We start from the raw sequence: 22,518 nt of genomic DNA on the forward strand, positions 1-22,518 counted from the left end.
GTGTTTCATTAACTCATTAACACGTGTTTTATTAACTCAGCACGTGAAAATTTTTTGCGCACACGAGGTTTTATGGCTTACATGAAAGGCTCAACTAAGAGAGAAATGATTTCCTACGCGATAAATTCGCCCACGCGAGAAATAGCTGCTTGTGCGAGATCTTCGCGCACGCGAAGAAAGACTGCACACGTGAGCATTCTGAAAATTTTCTTTTTTAATTGCTTTCTGAATTTGCTTCTTCGTTCTATTTTTTTCGATTATTTAAGACCATTGATGTAACTTAATCGTAAAAGCTTAAAGAAAATTTATCACAATATCAAATAACATAAAAAAAATTAAGAGATTAATAATTAAGAATATAAAAAATATATATTTTCAAAAAACTCATTAATTGAGCTGAAATTGTGTAAAGATAAACTCTATATTTTTTAGGATAAAATGGAGTTTGTCAAAAATCTCATTGAAGTCACCAATAGTTAACCAACGGAAAACGCAAGGGTTGAAAAAACTTTTCAAAAACTCCCAAGCCTTATCATGCTTACTCCAAATCGAACTAGCATCGACTTCATCACATGCCTACTTTATCATGTCTTGAGCAAATTCAATACTTATCACCTGAGAATAGGATCGTTAAAATGGGCCAAACTCATCGGATCAATTCGTTTACCTATTTAAATGGGTGGACTTTGTCTCTAAAATTAAGTCCGTTTAAATTTCGGGCTAAACAGGCTGAGTCCAATTAACACTTAAAAAATGGTGGGTTCAACGGATTAGCCCGCGGGCTAAACGAGTGGCACGTTTAATTTTTTTTATATTATCTGAAAATCCGACCCATCAACTAAAAAAATATTATCTTTTAAAGATTTTTGACCTAAAAATAATATTTTTTGTCAAAATATTTTTTACAAAATAAAATAAAAAGATAAACGGCCTGGCCCGTTTAACCCACGGGTTGACCATAAATGGTCCAAATTAAAAATTTATAACCCGCGAATAAAACGGACTTAAACGATCTAACCCATTTAACTTACAAATTTAATAGACTGGACTTAAATGGATCGGGTTAACCCGTTTAACAGCTCTACCTAAAAATGGATCGCCAACACAATACAACATATTCTCAGCCAAATAAAAAGGACCAAAATTCCACCTCTAGGACCTTTAGCCTCTTTAATATGGACTGGAGTATAGCCTAATATGTGCCAAAATAAAGACAATGAGTTTCTAATATAATAAAAAAAGTTATGCTAGATAACCAATAATTTTTTTGAACAACATGAACAAAATACAATAAAATACATTACATCTCTAAATTATCCACCTAAATTTTAATATTAGAATAACCATTTACACACTTACTAAAATGAACATTTGATATATTTATTGTTTACATTGTTCACCAATATTATTGATTATCTATACTTTTTCTAATAAAAATATGAAAAAGTATAGGTAGATAATGAAAATACTAAACAATATAAACAATGGATATATCGATGTTGATTTCAGTAGATGTGCAGATAGTTATTCTAATATTAAAATTTAGATGAGTAAGTTGGAGACGTAATATATTTTAATTTGATTGATAATTGTTCATGTTATTCAAGAAAATGATTAGTTACCTAACATTGCTGAAAACTTTCTACCAATTGTTTAATATGAACACGAGCTAGTTTATTAGTAACTCCTCTCACATTCCAAACTATAACATTTGAGCAATGCATAAACCTCATCCCCTCAAGGATTACCCGTTAACCGTTGAGGATGACTCTTTATCATTCGGATTACCACCACCACCAATAAATAGCTAATGCTCCTTCGCAACAACTCACTAGATACTGCATACCCCTTTGCCGGTGATCCTCGAAGGGACCTCGAGATGGCGTCTTAATTTTTGCTGAACTCAGCACACCTTCTGGATGATGCATCATGGTTCCTCCCCTAATGATAGAATCGCGATGGATTGACCCGAGTATATGTTTCCTCGCTGGCGCTAATGAACTTGAGGCAGTCACAGTAAAGGACACCTCCTTGCCCTTTGTGGATGTAGAACTTGAAACCTTTACCCTGTCCAAACTTATTGCACTTGTTTTTGTGAAAAATCATAGTACACCCTTGCCATGATGATTTTGCATGGGATGAGACATTTCATGTACCTTCGCTATCTTCTCACCAACGGAAATCCTATTTTCTACCATGCCAAAACCAAAGGCCCTTTGGGGAGTAGAAGACTTAAGTATCGTCTCTTGGGAGGGGATCTCCCCTTCTTCAGCCACATCTTAAGTTGTAGGGGGGATCTTCATGATTCTTCTGAGTTACACTTTTAAACAGACAATCATGTACTGTGTGTTCATAACATTTTACATGCATTACAAATTAAATGGAGACTTTTGTATTCAGCATCATAAAACTATCCATCTACTTCAATTTTTCAAGTGATAGGCACCCTTAAGATCGATTTGAATACACATCCTTCATACTTCCCCCTCTCCGTTGATTTGGTCAGCAGATTAACCTTGATTGGGGTACCCACCACCGCCAATGCGATCCAAAGCATGGCTTTCTTATGGTAGTACCATATTCTTAGACCTTGGATCCTAATCCAAACAAGGGTCGATTCAAAAGTTTTCTCACAAGGGCAGAACTCTGGCGTCCATAGTTTCATAGCCTTGTAACAACCTGCTATTATCCATGGACTTCCAAGAACTACATTTGTAGCTCTCTATCTTCAATCAGGTCAAATTTAATTAAGAAATACCTTTATTTACCCCAAAACATCCTAAACACACTTTTAAATAGATTTTTTTTGTTAACCATAATAGAAAGACTCAAATCCGTAACCTCTCACAAGAGTATGGGAAGACTATTAGCTACTTTTGAATAGATTTTTTTTTATCGAAGATAGGAAGATGCGAATTCGCAACCTCTCAGGTGAGTATGGGAAGAATATGCGCTATAATTCGTTGGCTACTTTTAAATAGATTACTCTACATCTTCACTGTTAATGTTATTTTTTATTAATAAGTATAAATTGAGTAATAAAAACTAATTTATCATCTCCTTTCGTACTTATTAGTCATTCTTTCTTATATTTAATATATAAATCAACTTTTATTTTATCCTTCTTTTTTATCTCTTCTTAACATAATCTCGTATATCTTTTAATTATTTTTTTTTCATTTTTACTAATATTTTATACAAATATTTAAAAAAATATGGTTGATAACTATAATCTTTTTTTAGTATGCTAAACATGTGTATTATATGATAAATTTCATAAAATACTATAATATATGATATTCATCTTATTCTTTTCTCTATATTCTTACTAATCTTTTATTCAAATATTTGGAGAATCTGATTGGTGACCACAGTTTTTTTTAGTTTGCTAAATATATGTGTTAGATAATAAATTTCCTAAAACACTAGAATATATGATATTCTTTATATTTTTCTGTTAGTTTTTTTAATTTTTGATCTAATTATTTTTATTAGTTATATATTGTTTTTGTCACTTATATTTTTTAAATATCATTTAGTTATAATAATATTATTAAAGATATATTATATTATTATGATTTATAAAAAATAAAATTAAAAATTAAATATTAATTTCAAATATTAAAATATTATATTTATACATATGTTATCTAATAGTTTCATTTTTATACTATAATCTTCAAATATAACCTGAAAAAGACAAAAACAAATTTGAATTGAATTTTTTTATTGTATTATTCTTAGTCCTTGTATTTTTACAAATAAAAATGAACCAATATATATGAACAAAGGTACTAAGAACATGTGGATTCGTTTCTTTACAGCATGTTCTTCGTTTCTTTACAGGATGGAGGTATATTGGTAGAAAATTCAAAATAATGGGGAACCTTGTGTGTAAACCGTTGGAAAAAGTGGTCGACTTACTCCTGGAAGCGAGTATTCGCCAGCTTGATTATATTATCAATTATGAAGATCATGTTAAGAATATAAAAGAACTCGATGATAAGCTTGAGAAGAATGAGCTAACGGTGAAGCACCTTGTTGACACTGCAAAAAACAATGCAGAAGAAATCACACCAACTACTGAAGGCTGGCTTAAGGAGGTGTCGGAAAAGAGGGAAGAAAGTAAGGAGTTTCACGATGACAAAATCCTCAGATCCAAGACAAGTTGCTTTAGCGGAGGGTGTTCTAGTGGGGCTCTGCCTTTCTTGTGGCACAGGCGTCAACTTGGCAGGAAAGCAAAGAAGATATTGGCACCCAATATTGACAATCTAAATAAGGAATTTTCCAAAGTTACAAAAGCAATTTCTGGTGGTCCAAAAGTTCTAAAGATTGCGGATAGCAATCTGTGTGGTGGTAGCTATCATGAGTTTGAATCGAGAAAGGGTATAATCGACAAGATTATGGAGAAATTAAAAGATTCGAGGGTGAGGATGGTTGGGGTGCATGGGCCTAGTGGTGTGGGCAAGACTTCTCTGCTCTACAAAATTGCAGAGCAAGCTACTTGCAATACAATACTGTTTGACAAGGTGGCCTGGGCAACTGTAAAGAAAGATCCAGACCTTCGAAAAGTTCAGCAAGATATCGCCGACCATTTAGGATTGACTTTTGCAAATGAAGGTGACGATAGGCGAGCAGCTCGTTTGAGAGATGTGTTGACGCAGAAGAATACCCTTGTGATCCTTGATGACCTTTGGGATGAACTGGACTTGAACAAGATAGGGATTCCATTTGATGATGACAATGTCTCAAGTGACGTGATGCACAATCAAAGAAAGGAGGCAACAGAGCAAAGAGTGAAAAATGAAAATTCTCCTGGCAACACCAAGGGATGCAAGATTTTGGTCACTTCAAGATTTGAAGAAGTTTTGCGTGTTAAAATGAATGTTAAGTCAACTTTCCTTGTGACAAAATTAAATCCTGGCGAAGCTTCAGCATTGTTTACGAGGGTGGTTGGAATACCAAATGAAAATCCCGAGTTATCCGATATGCTTGACAAGTATTGTGCAGGGTTACCCATGCTTGTTCTTATACTCGGAAAGTCGTTAAGAAATAAGAGCGAGTCGGAGTTAAAAGATGAACTACAAAGACTCGGAAACCAAGAACCAAATGAAGCAAGAGAGGACATGGAGAATTACGTGAAGAAGAATTATGATCATCTAGCAAGTGAGGAGCTCAAGTTTATTTTGCTAGTCTCTGCTCAAATAAGTCATCAATCACTAATTGCAGACTTGGTGAAGTATTGTTATGGCTTGGGCATACTTAAAGGTGTCCACACACTGAGGGAAGCTCACGACAGAATATCCAAATCATCAATCAACAAGTTAAAAGATTCAGGGTTGATGTTGGATTGTAATTCTATTGATCATTTCGGGATGCATGATATAGTTCGAGATGCTGCTCTATCCATAGCGTGCAAGGAGCGCAAGGTATTTATCTCGAGAAATGAAAAACTAGATTTTTGGCCTGACAAGAAGCAACTTCAGAGGCTTACTGGAATTCATCTATACAAGAGTCATATCATGGTTGAACTCCCAAAAGTTTTGAACTGTCCTCAACTCAAATTCTTCCACATCGACAATGATGATCCAAGTTTGCAAATACCAGACAGATTTTTTGAAAGAATGGAAGATCTCAGAGTATTAGTATTATCAGGAATCCATCTATCAAATCTGCCATCTTCAATTGAATGCTTAGCAAACCTCAGAATGCTTTGCTTGGAGAAATGCACTCTTGGTAACTTGTCAATTATAAATAAACTAAAAAATTTAAGAATTCTTAGCCTTTCAGGATCTAGAATTGAAGATTGGCTAACAGAGTTAGAGTGCTTATGCAAGTTACAGTTGCTAGACATTAGTGACTGTTTTATAAACAGATTTACCCGACCTCTTGCTTTATCGAGCTTCACCAGTTTGGAGGAACTGCATATAAGAAACAGCTTGACAAAACTGGATGTGGAGAAAGAAGTAAGTCATAGTCAAATTTCAATTCTTTCTGAGGTAAAACATTTGCATGAATTGAATACTATAGATGTTTGCATCCCCAATGCTGAGTTTTTGCCAACAGACTTGTTCTTTCACGAGTTGAATGATTACAAGATTGTGATTGGAGACTTTGAGACACTTTCGACTGGGGATTTCAAGATGCCCAACAAATATGAAACTTCAAGATCATTGGCACTGCAGCTAGAACCTGAAATGGATATTCACTCTCTCAAAGGAGTTAAGTTGTTATTCAAAGGAGTGGAGAATTTGCTATTGGGAGATCTGCATGGAGTTCAAAATGCATTTTATGAGCTAAATTTGGATGGATTTCCATATTTGAAACACTTGTCGATAGTAAATAACAAAGACATTGAATATATTGTGAATTCAATGGAGTTGTCACAACCTCAAGATGTGTTTCCCAATTTAGAGTTTCTTAGCCTCTTCAACCTAACTAACATAAAGAAGATATGTTGTAGTCCTGTTACAGATTCATCATTCTCTAGACTAAAGACAATCAAAGTGAAAATGTGCCCCCAATTGAAGAGCATATTCTTCCTTTTCATTGTTAAATTTCTTACTAGTCTAGAAACAATTGATGTCTCTAAATGTGATTCTTTAGAGGCAATTGTTAGAGAGGAAGGAGAAGGATCCAACAATAAGGTTGAGTTTCACAAGTTATGCTCTTTGGCACTACAAGATTTACCATCATTTGTCAGTTTTTACAATATCAATGACAGGGAAATTGTCCCAGCAACGGATGAGCAGAGTGCCACAACTTCATTTTCTCTCTTTAATGAAAATGTATGGCTTTCTTCCAACTTATAGTAATATGTATTTATCATTTTAAGACCTATGATTTCAAATAGAGTAACAGAGTTTGTATTTGGTTCTTTCCTGCAGGTGGAAATTCCAAACTTAGAAACTTTGAAGTTGTTTTCAATCAAGATTCACAAGATATGGAGCAATCCACCTTCAAGTAGTTGGTTTCATAACTTAATAAAGTTGACTATGGAAGACTGTTGTAACTTGACATATTTATGTTCATTGTCTGTGGCTTGCAATCTCAATAAATTAAAAAGCATTTCTATAAGTAGGTGTCCATTGATGGAAAAGTTATTCATCACAGAAGGAAAAAAGAATGAGTATGCAAAGGTGCGTGAGATAATGATAAAGTTTGTAATAGATTTTATATGTTTTGTTCATGTTACATTATTATAATTTTATTATTTACTCACCAATCTAGTTAGCCATATACAATGCAATTTATTTGCTAATGTTGATCATTGTTTACCTGACTCTTATTGAAAAATAACTTTTTATTACATCAAAACAGGTTCGTATCCTTCCTGAGTTAGAGGAAATCCAGTTGAGTGGAATGGAGATTTTAAAAGACATATGGCCACATGAAGATGAAGTCAGTGCAGATTCATTTCCAAGTCTCATTTCTGTTGATATTAGACGTTGCGATAAGCTTGAAATCATTTTCCCTAATCACACGAAATGCTGGTATTTGCATTTGAAAAGCTTAAAGGTTCATGGGTGCATGTCGGTGGAATTCATTTTTAAAATAAGAGGTTCTTCGCAACAAAATGACACAAATAAATCTGCATTATTGGAGGTTATTGATTTGGGTGATCTCCCTTATCTAAAGCAAGTATGGAGTGAAGATTCAAAAGGAGTGGTTAACTTCACAAATCTGCAGAGCATAGAGATTTCTTCATGTAAGACATTGAGTAATGTGTTGCAAGCATCTATAGCCAAGGATCTGGGAAAACTAGAAAGCTTTTCGATAGAATTTTGTGATAATTTGGAAGAAATCATTGCATGTGATGGAGGATCAGAAACAACATTGAAGTTTCCAGAGGTAGTCTCCATGTCATTTAGGAACTTACCAAGGATCCGATGTTTGTACAAAGGGAGACATATTGTAGAGTGTCCAAAATTGAAGCAACTGACAGTGACTGCGTGTCCAAATCTGGAAATATTCAAAACAGAAAGTGGCAATGAAGAAGAAAGAGCATTCTTATCGGCTGAAAAGGTAAGAGTGCTTACCAAAACCTAGGATGTGATTGTCTTCTCCAGTCCATATCCACCACATAATGGTCATATAAAGGCTGAAATATAGAGAATCATAAATAATAACGATAAAAATTAATTTCAATGTGAAAATGTGCATATAAAGGCTAATTTTTTTTTAACAATATTAGTCAATAATACACTTTATTTTTATAATATTAAAAATTAAAATTTAGAATTTAATAATTAAGATTTAGAAGGTTATTAAATATCAACAAAAAATAATAAATTTCTAACATTTTTTCAGTAATTCTGGTGCTTGCCTAATTTCTTTAGTTCCCTTGTTTTACTAATTACATCACTCCCATACTCCTTCCTAGTTTTACCCCCTTTTTTTTTATGTAAACTTGTAAATCAACAAAGAAAAGAATTACACTATTGAATAAGATTTTAAGGGGGTAAAAGTCTAAATCTATAAAATACAAATTCATGTGTGTATTCAAACACCCAAAGATACTAGTCACAAAAAAAAAAAAAAAACACCCAAAGATACTGTATGCATAAAAAAAACACCCAAAGGTTTTTCAATTATTTTTATACAAATATCTCGTTGTAAAATATAATTTTATTTTAAAAAAATGTATATTCGAAAAATTCTTATGTTTACAAAAAGATTATATCCGATAATTTGTTGTAGTAAAAATATTGTTTCTGTAATAATGAGGGCCAATGGAAACCCTTGTTATATTGTATGTGGTTTGATTTGCTTTGACATAAAAAAAATATACACATAATAGAAAACAAAATTTTATTTATGCACACAAATTTCCCCTTTCAAAGAGTAAAGGGTTTTGGATAGGTGTAATTGGAGTTTATTTGATAATGAGTTGTATAAATTGATGTATATAGGTAATGTCCAACTTGGAGCATCTGACTATTGACTCTAAAGGAGTAGAGTGGTTACTGAGCAACACACGCAAGTACCTCTTTACCTCTTTGAAACAGCTTACAATCTTCTACTCATGGCAGAGCCATCATGACCAGACTCTATACTGCTTCCTCCACACCATTCCTAATCTACAAATCTTGTACTTGGGTTATGATTCTAACATTAGAGAGTTCGTGCCAAGTGGAAACACCGCAGCTAAGCAAAGATTGGGAACCGTATTACTTCTTAAGGAATTAACTTTGAATGCATGGAAGATGGAGGATATTGGATTTGAAAGAGATCCTGCTCTTCAGAGATCACTGCACCGCTTGATTTTACTATTTTGCTACAAATTGAAGAGGTTGGCACATTCCTCGGTGTCCTTCACTCACTTGACATACTTGGAAGTATATTATTGTCATGAATTGAAAACTCTAATGACATGCTCAACAGCAAAGAGCTTGGTTCAACTCACCACCTTGAAGGTAAAGAAGTGTGATCAATTAAATGAAATAGTTACCCAGGATGAGCAGGAAAATGACGAGGGGATTAAAATTGTCTTTGCCAACTTGATAAATATAGAACTTAAAGACCTAACCAACCTCACAAGTTTCTGTAGCAACTCGAATTGTGAGTTTTCGGTGCCATTGTTGGAAAAATTGACTCTGACAGAATGTCCCAAGATGAAAACGTTCACCGCAAAGCACATAACAGCGCCCAAGCTACAAAGCGTACTTGCCAGTGAGGAAGAGAAAGGATATTGGAAAGGAGACCTGAATGCCACCATTCAAATGTATAAGGTACTCGCCTACTCGGTGCTCCTTCATTTATACAATTAAATGCTCATTTTCCATATCTTTGTTCTTAATCCCCTTCTACTTGGATTTGGTACGTTCCTAAATATTGAACCAAATTACAAGTTTGTATTGTTTTTTATACTAGTCATTTCGACATGCACTATATTCAATTGAAAATTTTTATTCATATTCTCAATGTTTTTAATTTCATTTATTGAATTGTATAATTTTTTACTTATATACATATTATAATTTATATTAACACATCTATCTTTTTTAATTTTGATTTTAGTTAAGTCATTTTAAATTTTTTGTCGAAGAACTTCATATATATTCTGATTCTTTGCTAAAATATAACTTAACAAAAGCTTGAATATATATATACATTTAAATATATACTTATCTTTTATAACTAAACCTTTGTAACTATTTTTAGAAAAAAAAAATTCAATGACAGTAATTTTAAAAGGTAAGAAATGATCCCTTTTTTCTTCTCGCAATCATTTTATAGGTTCCTTTGGAGCTTTCGAATCATCCAAACTTAAAACAAGTATGGTGTGACAAAACTGTGGTGCAAGTGAACAAGTTTGAGAATGTAAAATCTTTGGTTGTGAAGAGATGTGGTTATCTTGTGCATGTAATTCCATCTCATTTGCTTCATTGCTTTAAGAATTTGGAATATCTGCAAGTATCCGATTGCGATGGAGTGCGAGTCATCTTTAATATGGATGAGAGTAACAATAAGCAGGTGACAAAAGCAATGGGGTTGTCTCGTTTAAAAAAATTATCTTTAAAGAATCTACCAAATTTGGAACATGTATGGGACATAGATTCAATAGAAATTATTCACTTTTCTGCTCTGCAAGATTTGAGCATTGACAAATGTGATAGTTTGAAATATGTGTTTCCAACATCCATTGCTGAAGACCTTGCCATGCTGAATAATCTTTCAGTAGAACACTGTGAGAAAATGGTAAAAATCTTTGCAGAAGATAAAAGAACCTCAGAATTAGGAGACACCAAAACATTTGAGCTTCCTTCTTTGACTTCACTGGTGCTTAGAGAGCTGCCAATGCTCAAACACTTTTATCCGGGACTACAAAAGCTTCAATTTCCGAAGCTAAAAGAACTATATATACAAGTCTGTAAATGGATGATACTCAGTTGTCAAGAAGCGAAAGCTTTTGTAGATCAACAAGTTTTACTTCCAATCGAGCAGGTACTTCTTATGACGATTCTATAGTTTTATTGAAATCAGTTTACATTAACCAAGCAATTATAAAAATTTATATAACGTAACAAAAATCATTGTTAAGGAATAAGAAAATTAAATAATGCCGTAATTAAGAAAAAAATTGTCCAATATCATAGATATAACAGAAACTTCAATGTAAATATTGATGAGCAATACAAATTTTGTAATATTTTTTTAAATATAAGAGCTCAAGACAACAAGGTAAAATATTGTATATTTGTATAGGCTTAAAAAGCTAATATTAAAGATTTGTAGTCCATCAAAATTATGTTTGAATTTATAAAAATGTAAAGTATCTTTCATTTTAGAAAATTTTTTTATTGAATATTAAAATTAGATAAAAAGTTAAAGATTATAACTAAATGTTTTAAAAAAATATATATTATATATGATATCTTTATTTTTTTATTATAAAAATAATAATTTTTGCATTTTATTAAAAAAAAACTATATTTTAACATCAAAACAAAACAATGGAATTAATATGATGGTGAAGTGAGTATTCATCATTTGATATTTGTCATATTTTTATTTTTTTTTAAAGTGATTTATTTCGACAAAAGTGGCAAAATAATATATTTTGATGATTTATCCTTTTCTCAATATATATCATAGTTTGTCATGTTTAACATTATAAAATATGAAATATATTCAATTAAATAACTCTGTCTCCAACCTGCTATTTCATATAATTTATCATTGCATGTCAATTTATTTAAGTTCTATGTGAATCAAATAATTTATTCATTATTAGGTGCAGAGTACTATATATTTTAACTTATTTAATTTTTGTTTTCAAAACAAATCTATTCATTTTTTCCATTGGTAGTTGCCTACAATTTTCTTTATATTTCTGCTTGCAATTAATAGAATAGAAAAAATAAATTGCAGAAAATTTTTTCTATCCCACAAAATTTTCAAAAAAAGTATTTGTGTGAAAAAATGTTGGCATATATTTTTCTTTGTCTAATCAATGTTACCTAAGTTTATTAGAATTGTTTAGTGAGTGATTAAGAATTAGAGCAATCAACAAATAAATCCAGCCATAGTTCTATATAAATTACATTATTTATTCACTATTAGATCTGCAAAGTAATTTATGTTGTTCTTAAAACGAGTCCATTTTGATTGTGTTGCTTGTTAGGTTAATCTCCTATTTCAGAGCCTGGAGAAATTATCATTTGATATGAGAGGCGCCAAGTTGACTTGGGAAGTAAAATCTCGAAAACTTGAATTTGAAAAGTCAGAAGAAGAAAGGGTTGAAGAGGTGGTATTTGAGGAAAAACCTAAGGCTGATGATGTTGAACTCCTATCGCATCTCGATCTCAAAGGGTTAAGGCTACATGCTCTTGATGGACTCAAATCCATTGGTTTGGAGCACTCTTGGATACACCCCATCCTTGATAATATCCAAACATTGAAAGTGAAGTATTGCCATCATATAAAGAACTTAGTAGCAAGCAAGGTGTCTTTCTCTAGTCTGACGAAATTGGTTGTAAGTGGTTGCGATGGTTTGTTGTATGTGTTCACATCTTCAACAGCAGAAAGTTTGAGTCAACTCAAGCATATGGAGATAAGCAATTGTGATTCAATGCGAGAGATAATATGCAAAGAGGATGATGAATCTAATGAGAACATAATATTTAAGCAGCTTAAGGTTTTGCATCTGGAAGAGCTGCCAATGCTGAGATGGTTATACTCAGGCAAACGTACTTTGTATTTTCCAGCATTGCAACACTTATCCATCTTTGGCCACACACTCTGGAGGATGACAACATTCTGTCCCCACTTCCACATAATGAATCTAAATTCACTCAAGTTGCGCTCAGGACGAAACAAATATGATCCATACGAAGTCCAATGGGAAGCTGATGTTGATACCACCATTCGCAAAATGAATAACAAGAAAGTACGTCTTTTATTATTTCAAAGTAAAAATGTCCCTCATAGTATAAACTACATAATCAGAATAATAGACAAAAAATAAACAAATTCTGAGTTTAGTATATTATATTATATTATATATAAGGAAAGGTTACAATATTTTATTTGATAGATGCTCTTTTCTATATTCAAATGTTACATAACAACCTTACTTTCATAAGGAGAGGTTACAGTATTTTTGAAATTCTATGACTTTATTCAGTTTCTATTTGACTTCCTTTATAACTTTTTTTTATCATTATATTTTTGTAACTTGCAGGATCTTAAAAGAATACGTATTACATGTAAATAATTATGACACTATATATGAAAAAAAATGTTTTTTAAAATTCTTATGGTAATATTTAGTGGGTGGAATAAAAATTCAACTATAAACATTTCAACTTAAATGATTTATCATCTAATTAAATCTATATGATATTCTAATAGAATTTGTCCATAAAATCAAAACAAAAGATATGTCATGATATATTGGAAGATTATTTATTTTAATAATTTTCATTACTAACAATATACTTATCTACTATATAAAGTTTGAAAGAGGTTTGATATACAAAATTTTCATTTTTTAATTATCCTTCATTATATCACTTGTGATTTGACAGAATTTTTGTTTTCATGTGTAGATTGGTCTCAGAGAAAGCCTATATTTTCAAGACATGTGGCGTGGCTCAATGCCAATTCCTGAAGCATACTTTGGTAATTTGGAGTCCTTGATTGTACATCAATGTGAATTTCTATCCGAAGTAATACCTCTTCATTTACTTCCTTCTTTAAATAACATGCGAACATTGAAAGTTCAAAAATGTAGTTCTGTGAAAACTATATTTGATGTGAAATGCATAACAAAAAACAAGACACTCCTACCAATTAAATTTTCGCTAAAGGAGTTGGTACTTGAAAAGCTGCCGAATTTGGATAGCATTTGGAATGAAGATCCTGACGGGGTACTCGACTTTCAACTTATACAAGAAATGCATGTTGATACATGTAAAAGCCTTACAAGCTTGTTCCCAAAATCAGTAGGCAAGGATCTTGTCAATCTTAAAAATCTAGAGTTGAAACATTGTGAAGGCTTGGTGGAAATCATTGCAGGGATTGAAACAACACCAGAAGAAGCAATTTCAAACCTTATTAAGCTCCCACGTTTGACTTCATTGACACTGTTGGATTTACCAAGCTTCAACTGTTTTTACTGTTCATTGCATTGTGTCCTAATGAAGACACTGAATGGTCATGATCCACAAATTGAGGACCAAGTCTCTTTCAAAGAGGTACTTATTAATTATGCGATTGCTTTATATTTCCTACATGAGACTACTAATGGTAAATAGGTTAAAATATCTTGTAATATGGGTAGTGAATTGTGTTATATAACAGTGCCTATAAATTCTTCTTACTGTATGATTTATATGTAAAAATAATGTATTTTATATATTTTTTTTATCTTTTTTCAAAATATATTGGTGGATATGTCTTGTGATCAGCATCACGAGTCTATATATTCGTTCCCACCTCCAAAAATAAAATTATCAAATATATAAAGTATTTGTTGTGCTATATGTATATTTTTCTCTTGTATGGTATTCATTCTTATAATTTTAATAATTTAAGATTAAGTCCATTTGGTTTAGTTATTTCTCTAACAACTTGAATTGATGACCTCATTTCCTCTGTCCAGGTTACTCCTAAATTGACCAACATGTTGTTTGGTGAAAGAGAAGCGAAGATGATTGGACATGAAGAATGTGACGGAAGCCACTTTGGCGACATAAATGTTCCTGATATGCAGAGTTTTAATGTTGAGCTTGAGTCTGATGAACTTCCATATACATTTCTCCAAAAGGTGTCCTGTATAAAAACTCTCCAACTGAAAAATAGTTCTATCAAAGAGATATTTTGCTCTAAAAGGCCTAATTTGGATTGCACCCAATTTCTACCACATCTTAAAGAATTGAAGTTGGCTTCTCTTTCTGAACTAATTTCCATAGGATTTGAATGCTCTTGGATACTAGAATCATCAATTCTCAAAACTCTGGTAACCTTAGAAGTAAAAAGCTGCTCTGGTTTAACAAGTTTAGTTTCTTCTCCTGTCTGTTTTTCTAATCTGACGCATTTGACTGTATCTGAATGTGATAGCATGATATATTTGTTCACATCTGCAACAGCTAAAAGTCTGTTTCAACTTAAAGAGATGAAAATATCTAATTGTAAATCCATGGAATGGATTATGTCTAATGAAGGAGAAGAATCAATTCATGATGAGATAGTATTTGAGCAACTGCAAGAATTACGATTTGAGAGTTTAAAAAACCTTAGAAGATTTTACAATGGGGATTTTGCCTTAAGCTTTCCATCATTGGAGAAATTGAAAGTGATTAAGTGCAACAGGATGGAATATTTCTGTGAAGGTACCATCAATACTAACAAGTTGTCAGAAGTAGTCTTTGATGACTCATTTAGAGGTGATAGAACCCCATTGGAAGTTGATCTCAATTCTACCTTACGAAACACTTACAAGACAGAGGTATGTATGTATTTTTTTTTCCTTTCTTACTTTTCTTTGAGAGACAAACTTTTCTCAATACATTTTAAGTGTTTATAACAACAAATACTAATTTGTAATGAGAAAAAATTATTTACTTTACCAATCTTTATTCTTTAACTGTCAGAATAATCGTATCATAACTTGAATTAACATTGATCGACACAGTTTTAGCTAAGTGATATGCTATATAGATATATATATATATATATATATATATATATATATATATGAGTAGTTAAATATACGAGAATTAGAATAATAAGGTTTCTAGTTAGAATAATAAGATTATACGAGAATTAGAAGAACATATTTGAGTAGTTAAATCTTGTATGAATACTCAAGATATAAAAGCAAAAAATTTATGTGATAGTTTTAATTGATGATATGACTTTTTTAAGTGGAAAACAGAAAAATTTATGAAGATATAAGATGTTTAATTTCTAAAAAGGATGTAATAAAAAACGTATACGTAATGAGAATTAAGGTTGGGTCAAAATACTAGATTTTGTGTAGTCAATTAACATGTGGACCGATTAATTTAACATTTTTGTTATGTTTCATGCACAGGTTGCAAAATTTGTGAGGGAAGTAAAGGACTTGAAGCTCAGCGAACACCCAATGATACATGGAATATGGAATGATCCATTTCGAGTTCCATCCTTGTGCTTCATCAGATTGAAGATCTTGATTGTGGAAAAATGTGAATTCATCACGTCTATTGTAATACCCTCTCACATACTCAGTTTGCTATGCAAATTGGAAGAGTTGGTAGTGCGACAATGTGATTCCGTGAAAAAAATATTTGAAGTGACACATGAAGCAAAAGACACAATGATCAATCCTTTAAGATCTGGCTTAAAGAAATTGACTATTGAGCAGCTACCAAATCTTGAACATGTTTGGGATTCAGATCCTGCTCAACAAATTAGTTACTTTCAGAGCTTTCAAGAAGTCTATGTTCATGGATGCAACAACCTTCAAAGGTTATTTCCAACATCTGTAGCTGAAAATCTAAATAAACTTGAGAAACTGGAAGTAATCGAGTGTGATAGATTGGTGGAAATTGTTACAAAGGATGAAGTAGTTGTTGAAGGAGCTCCTAAAGAGTTTGCATTGCAAAGCATGACCTCCATAAAATTGTGGTCTTTGCCAGAATTAAAATGTTTTTACCCTGCTCCGCACAAGCTAGAATGCCCCAAGCTAGAGGAAGTGCACTTATTCCACTGTGAAAAGTTGAAGATATTCCAATTTGAGTCTCAGGAATTTCAATGTCCACAAGCAGAGAATGAAGCCATTTTCTTGCCAGAAAAGGTTTCATGTCTTGTTAATCTTTATGACATTAATACATCCATGTCTTATTGATTATTTTGACTATCATTTATGTAGTATGCTGAATTGATAATATTTTTTTCCCTTGTAGGTAATCCCGTACTTGAAGTTTCTAGCAGTCAGCAAGGAGGAGATCATGATGATGTTGCATGGACAGTTTCATGTGAACAACCTTTCAAAATTAGAAGCTCTTCAATTGCAATGTTTTCATGATGATTCAGATACTTTTTCATATGAAGTACTCGGACAGCTTCCAAACATAGAAAATCTTGCTGTGAATTGTAGCTCTTTCAAAGAGATATTCTACTCTCAGAGTCCCAACATGGACGACGGCAAAGGAATTCTTCCTCATTTAAAATGTTTGCAGTTGATTAAGCTGTCTAAACTGAAGTCCATTGGATTAGAATATGCATGGATGGATCTCATTTCTAAAAATCTTGAAAAGTTGCTAATAGACCAGTGTCATTGTTTGAGGAGCATAGTACCAAGCAAGGTATCGTTCTCCAGCCTAATAGAATTGAACATATCAGAATGCAATGGTCTTGTGAGTTTGTTCACACCTTCAACAAGCAGAACTTTGCATCAACTGAAGAACATGTCAGTAAAAGATTGTGAATCATTAGAAGAGATAGTGTCAAAAGAGACAGAAGAGTCATCAGAGCTTGTTGAAGAAGAGATAATAGTGTTTCCTGAATTGAAAACTCTGTCCCTTTGCTCCCTACCAAACCTTGGAAGGTTTTACAATGGAAACACTGCCTTAAAATTTCCATTACTGGACAAATTCTCACTAATCGATTGCCAAAAGATGGAGAGCTTTTGTGCAGGTGCTGTTAGTGTCAACAGGTGGACAGAAGTTGAATTTGAGGAGGATAAAGATCCAGTTTTATTGGAAGTTGATCTCAACTCTGCTATACCGAAAGCATTTGAAGGAATGGTATGTATTGTATTCCTTTCTCTTTAGTTGAAGTTCTGATCCACCTAAAGTTTCCTTTCTCTTTTGTGCATTGTGCATAATCATTAAATTTGTTAAAAACAATTTAGAGTACATTTTTTGTTTACACATTCATGCTAACTAAGAGACTAAGTTGATATGTCATGCATTTTTCCTTATTCATATTGGTCACAGATGTAAGCATACATAAAAGAGAGTTGCCACTAAGTCAAGAATGTTTTGTGTCAGTTTGCTCAACAAAAAAAATTAATTAAGGTGGCACATACTTAGTTTGATTAGTAAAATACTATAATTATTTTTTGCGTAAATCAAATTAAGTTGCTTATTTAACAACACACCCCATTATGAGTGTTTCAAATTCAACAAACTCCTTAGTTATGTTAATGATGGTCAGAGCTACCAAGAGGAAAGATGGTAATGTTGCATAAGATCATATGGAATTACGTTTCTACTCAAAGTTTTATGACTTTTATTCAGTTGAAGTCTTAGCCACTAGATTCTCTGAGAGAAATGATTAATTAATTAGTTAGATTTGGTTGGAACGGCATACATCATTCATTATTTCTTATACTTCCCATTATTACACAAATGCTTTTGGATTCAGTAATCACTTCCAACCTCAATACAGAGTTATTGGTTTATTTTGTTAATCCTAAATTTTACTTATTATATACCAGTATTAAAATCCCTTCAAGTAGTAAACCTAAACGTATATATCTGCTTGATCTTGACCCAATCATCAGTTAACCTTATTTATTCTTAATTAAGTTTAAAACATTAGCAGGATGAATATTCACTTTAGGTTAAGTCTTAAGTATCTTTGTTAGAAAATAAAACTAGTTACATAGTTTCTATTCTGGTATTTAAATTTTAGAAAAAAATACTTCATTAATTAATTGTATAGGACTAAATAGTATATACCGAAATAATCCACTTCCTTATTGAATCTTGGATCCTGGATGCACTTAATGAGAGTAATAATACTGTGACTAAACCTTAAAGTGCTATTTAATTTGTTCTTTGTTCTTCTTTTATTAATTTTATTTTTTAACTATGTTGAGGCAATGATTGGAAAAGGTTCAAAGCAAAAATTTGGTTTTTATTATTAATTTAGAATAAATGATCATTTGTATCTATAAAAGATGAAAATACTGACATATGTACTCATAATAGATGAAAACTAAACTTGTACCCACGCAAAATGTCCTCCGTGTGACAAAAGTACCTTGTTTTTGGAGAGTTGGAGTGCCACTTAGGGTACTTTTGTCACACGGAGGACATCTTACGTAGGTACAAGTTTAGTTTCGATTTAGTGTGGGTATATATGTCAGCATTTTCATCTTTCATGAGTACAAATGGTCATTTATTTTATTAATTTATTATTATTGTTGTTGTTGTTATTATTATTGTCCAAAACAAAATCCTTTGTGTTTGTCTTCTTGCCTTTCTAATAGATCCCAAATTAAGGTTGAGAGTTATATTACCATCATTTTTTTACTGCATATATTACTTAAGTTTCAAATTTTCAATTTTATTTGATCTTTTTTTAAATTAACACTGTTGTATTAACAGTTTTATTAGGCGGAATCTAATTCCAGTAATGAAGTTAGAGACAAAATGAGGATACCCACATGGACAAGACATTTATGAAGAGGAAGGAATATTGTCAATTTGACTTCTTTTATGTTGTATTATTTTTTTCAAAAAAAAAAAAACACTAAAAAAAATTAAAAAAGGAAAATAAAAAAGCAGGTGTTTAGTGTATGTGGTTATAAGTTTACCCAAAACAGAAAAGAGAGAAAAAAAAAGTTCAAGTGTGGTGTGGTTTTAAGTTTTAAAAAAAAAAAGAGTAGTGTGTGTGGCGTGGTCATAATATAAGTTTTAAAAAAAAAAAAAAAGTGTGCATGTGTGGTGTGGTTATAAGTTAAAAAAAAAAAAACAAGAGACTAAAAAATAGGGTTGAGGATGATCTATGTTAGTGTAGCCATGTGTGTGTGTGAAATGTGATTGCATTGTAACTCATGGATAATGGATGATAACAGTGTGTTAAACGTGACATTTTATGTGAATACAGGAGTGATTAAGTTTTCAACATTTTCTTATTTTGTTATGGTATATTATTTCTTTTAAAATTGAATATAATCTTCTAAAGTGAAAACATTACTTATTCTTTTAGAAAGTAAGTCATAGGTCCTCATCTATTCGGCTAGACAAGCCAAAGTATCAAACCAAAGATTCAATTTATAAATCCAAAGTGGGGGAAAATGAATACAGGATAGAGGCAGCAATGCAACATGAACTAAATACGCAGACCATACTGCCCTGAATTTTTGTCATTGCCCAAATAAGGTACATAGTAATTTAACAGGCAAGGGATGTTGGCATTGGGAATTAGAAGGATTCATTGTGAATGTTGGGAGAGGGGGTCTTATTGATGAGAAGCAATTGGTGAAAAACAAAGTGTTTGAAGGATGTTAAATTTGGTGGTGCTGCTTGTTTGAAGATGAGCCTAATGTTCCTAAAGTCTAAAGAACTATTAAGAAAGTAATAAGAATGGATAATGAGGTTTTGACTCCTCAAAGGATGTGCTACTTTTACAGTTTTACTTACTGAATTCTGCTAGGAAGACAACGAGATACAATGGGCTAATTATTTAGTCCAATAGGAATAAATAATAAAATATTTTTCATTTTGTTATTTTACATCAAATTTTAAATTTTTAAAAAATTCAGTTAGTTATTTTAAAAAAAATAATCATCCCAAATTCTAATTTAGCGAAGTATTTCACTCCAATACCTTCTTCTTTTTCAACCAACTGCCACCCCACTTTCATCAATAATCGTTCCACTTCATCCCTAGTAAAAATAACAATCCACTTAAGGATAAAAATAATCATCTCTATACCTAATGAATTGACATCTAACATATTTTAATTATATATAACTAAACCCAATCCAATCAAAATAATCATCTACATAGGAAATAAAATAATCATCCGCATACCTACTAAAATAACCATCTTAAACTGGCCATTGAAGGAGAAGAAGAAGGAGATGAATAAACAGAAGAAGCAACCATGATCAAACTGGCTGTGGGGGAGACTGCACAGCTGGCGGCGGGTGGGCAGCGCGAAAGAGGCTGTCCGGAGTTGATGCGGCGCTGTCGGACATTCGCAAAGAGGCTGGGCGGCGGAGGCTGGACATATGAAAATATCACACTAGTATGTCCCTTATGTGACACGAATGAAGACATCGGAAGGTGAAATGTCGCCAGCTGGGGGAGGGGATTTCCGACTGGCACGTTCAGGGCTGTGCGAACGACGCAACCTTCGCGATGGTGCTGCTCGGTCGTCCGTGGTGTGCACAGCGGCGTCTCTCGAAGCTATGCACGACGGCGGTGTTGTGGGTGGCAACGCGACACCTTTGAGAGAAGATGAGAATGGGGGAGAAGCAACTTAGTTCAAATGGGGGAGAGGGATGCAGTTTTGCGTTGTTCACTGTTTTGAATCCTTATTTGGGACTAAAACCCTATTTTGGTCCCTGAGATTCACGCGATTACTCATTTTAGTCCTCGAGATTTAAAATTACCTATACTGATCCTCCAGATTTAGATCCGGGCACTAATGTAGTCCCTCAGCCCTTTCCGGTGATGACTCAGCAAACGGAGTGCCATGGTGGCACCCTCGCTGCCACGCTGGACCCTCTCTAAACGACGTTGTTTCCCTCTTTAGCGCCCAAATAAATAAAAAAACGCTGTGACTTGTATATGAAGGAGCAGAAACGAGTTTTACCCCATACAAAATATTCATCTTCTTCTCTACCTCCATCATTCTTCTTCATCTCTAATCAATGGTGCCAGTGAAAAGTTTCTGAAATCATTCATCACCCAAGTTGAACTAACCCACGGCTAGGTTAGAGTGGAATCGTGTTTCAAAGGAATGAGGTTGCTCTCCTCTCGTTCTTAGCCAAGGTAAGCGTTAATGTTGGGGTTTAGTGGCTTTAATTTTTTTTAATTTATTTTTAGAATGCATGTATGATTGTACTCTATGGTGCTGGTGTTCTTGTAAATGGAGAACCTTTATGCTTTGTTGCAACTATTTTTTCTAGAGTTTCTTTGATTGCTTATACGTTGGGTTGGGTTGTTGGGGTGCTCTGTTTTTTTATGAATGGAACAGGGGATGATGTTGATAGGGTTAGGGCTATGCAATTTTAAACTGGTTTTTGAATTTGGGTTTTCATCTCTGAACAATTTTAAATCTTACACTGAAAATTCAAGTTGATGGGGGATTTATCAACATGCATTTTGAAGAAAATCATTATTCAGATGAAGGGTTTGTGTCTGTCAAAGGTTGGAGGAGTTCTCTTAAGTTTAAACATGCATCTGCCTCTGCATTTGTTAAGGAGAAGATTGTTATTGAAGATGATGGACTAGTGGAGGATGTCTCAGATGGCGAAGTTGACATTGGTTTTGTTGGGTGCAGAATTTGGACTTGATCCTAGTGCCGATTCTGATGGGGCTAATTCGTGGCATTCTGAGGAGATGAAGACCCCTCCCAACTCTGAAGAGGAAATAACAGATGTTGACTCAGATGATGGTTGTCCATTGTTTAGAGATGGAGGAAGGTTTGGAGAGTTAGTGCTGGAGGTTGGTATGAAATTCACTACCAAATGGGAGTTCAAATAGGCTATTAGGGAGTACACAATTCAGGAAGAAAAGAGGCTTAGGTTGAAAAAAAATTTATAGCAAAAGAGTGAGAGTTGTA

At 32.9% G+C, this 22,518-nt stretch overlaps 2 protein-coding genes across 3 annotated transcripts in view; both read left to right on the plus strand.

Annotated features, from left to right (window-relative positions):
- Positions 1-19,850, plus strand: part of LOC112728360 (uncharacterized) — a 29,584-nt gene extending 9,734 nt beyond the window's left edge. The window contains exons 3-13 of one of the 2 annotated variants that reach the window (XM_025778450.3): positions 3,847-6,788; positions 6,888-7,139; positions 7,321-8,025; positions 8,913-9,731; positions 10,240-10,947; positions 12,128-12,892; positions 13,554-14,201; positions 14,609-15,454; positions 16,043-16,786; positions 16,896-17,738; positions 19,329-19,850. In XM_025778450.3, the coding sequence (XP_025634235.1) occupies positions 3,879-6,788; positions 6,888-7,139; positions 7,321-8,025; positions 8,913-9,731; positions 10,240-10,947; positions 12,128-12,892; positions 13,554-14,201; positions 14,609-15,454; positions 16,043-16,786; positions 16,896-17,738; positions 19,329-19,337 (9,249 nt within the window). In that variant the 5' untranslated portion in view covers positions 3,847-3,878 and the 3' untranslated portion in view covers positions 19,338-19,850. Of the gene's footprint in view, positions 1-3,744; positions 6,789-6,887; positions 7,140-7,320; positions 8,026-8,912; positions 9,732-10,239; positions 10,948-12,127; positions 12,893-13,553; positions 14,202-14,608; positions 15,455-16,042; positions 16,787-16,895; positions 17,739-19,328 lie in introns of both variants that reach the window. The other variant, XM_072209773.1, reaches the window with a different exon arrangement.
- LOC112728361 (uncharacterized) overlaps positions 1-22,518 on the plus strand; it is a 113,924-nt gene that overhangs the window by 42,831 nt on the left and 48,575 nt on the right. The gene's annotated exons all lie outside the window — the stretch shown is intronic.

The sequence above is a fragment of the Arachis hypogaea genome, chromosome 12 (genome assembly GCF_003086295.3).
Source record: "Arachis hypogaea cultivar Tifrunner chromosome 12, arahy.Tifrunner.gnm2.J5K5, whole genome shotgun sequence".
Taxonomy (NCBI): Eukaryota; Viridiplantae; Streptophyta; class Magnoliopsida; order Fabales; family Fabaceae; genus Arachis; species Arachis hypogaea.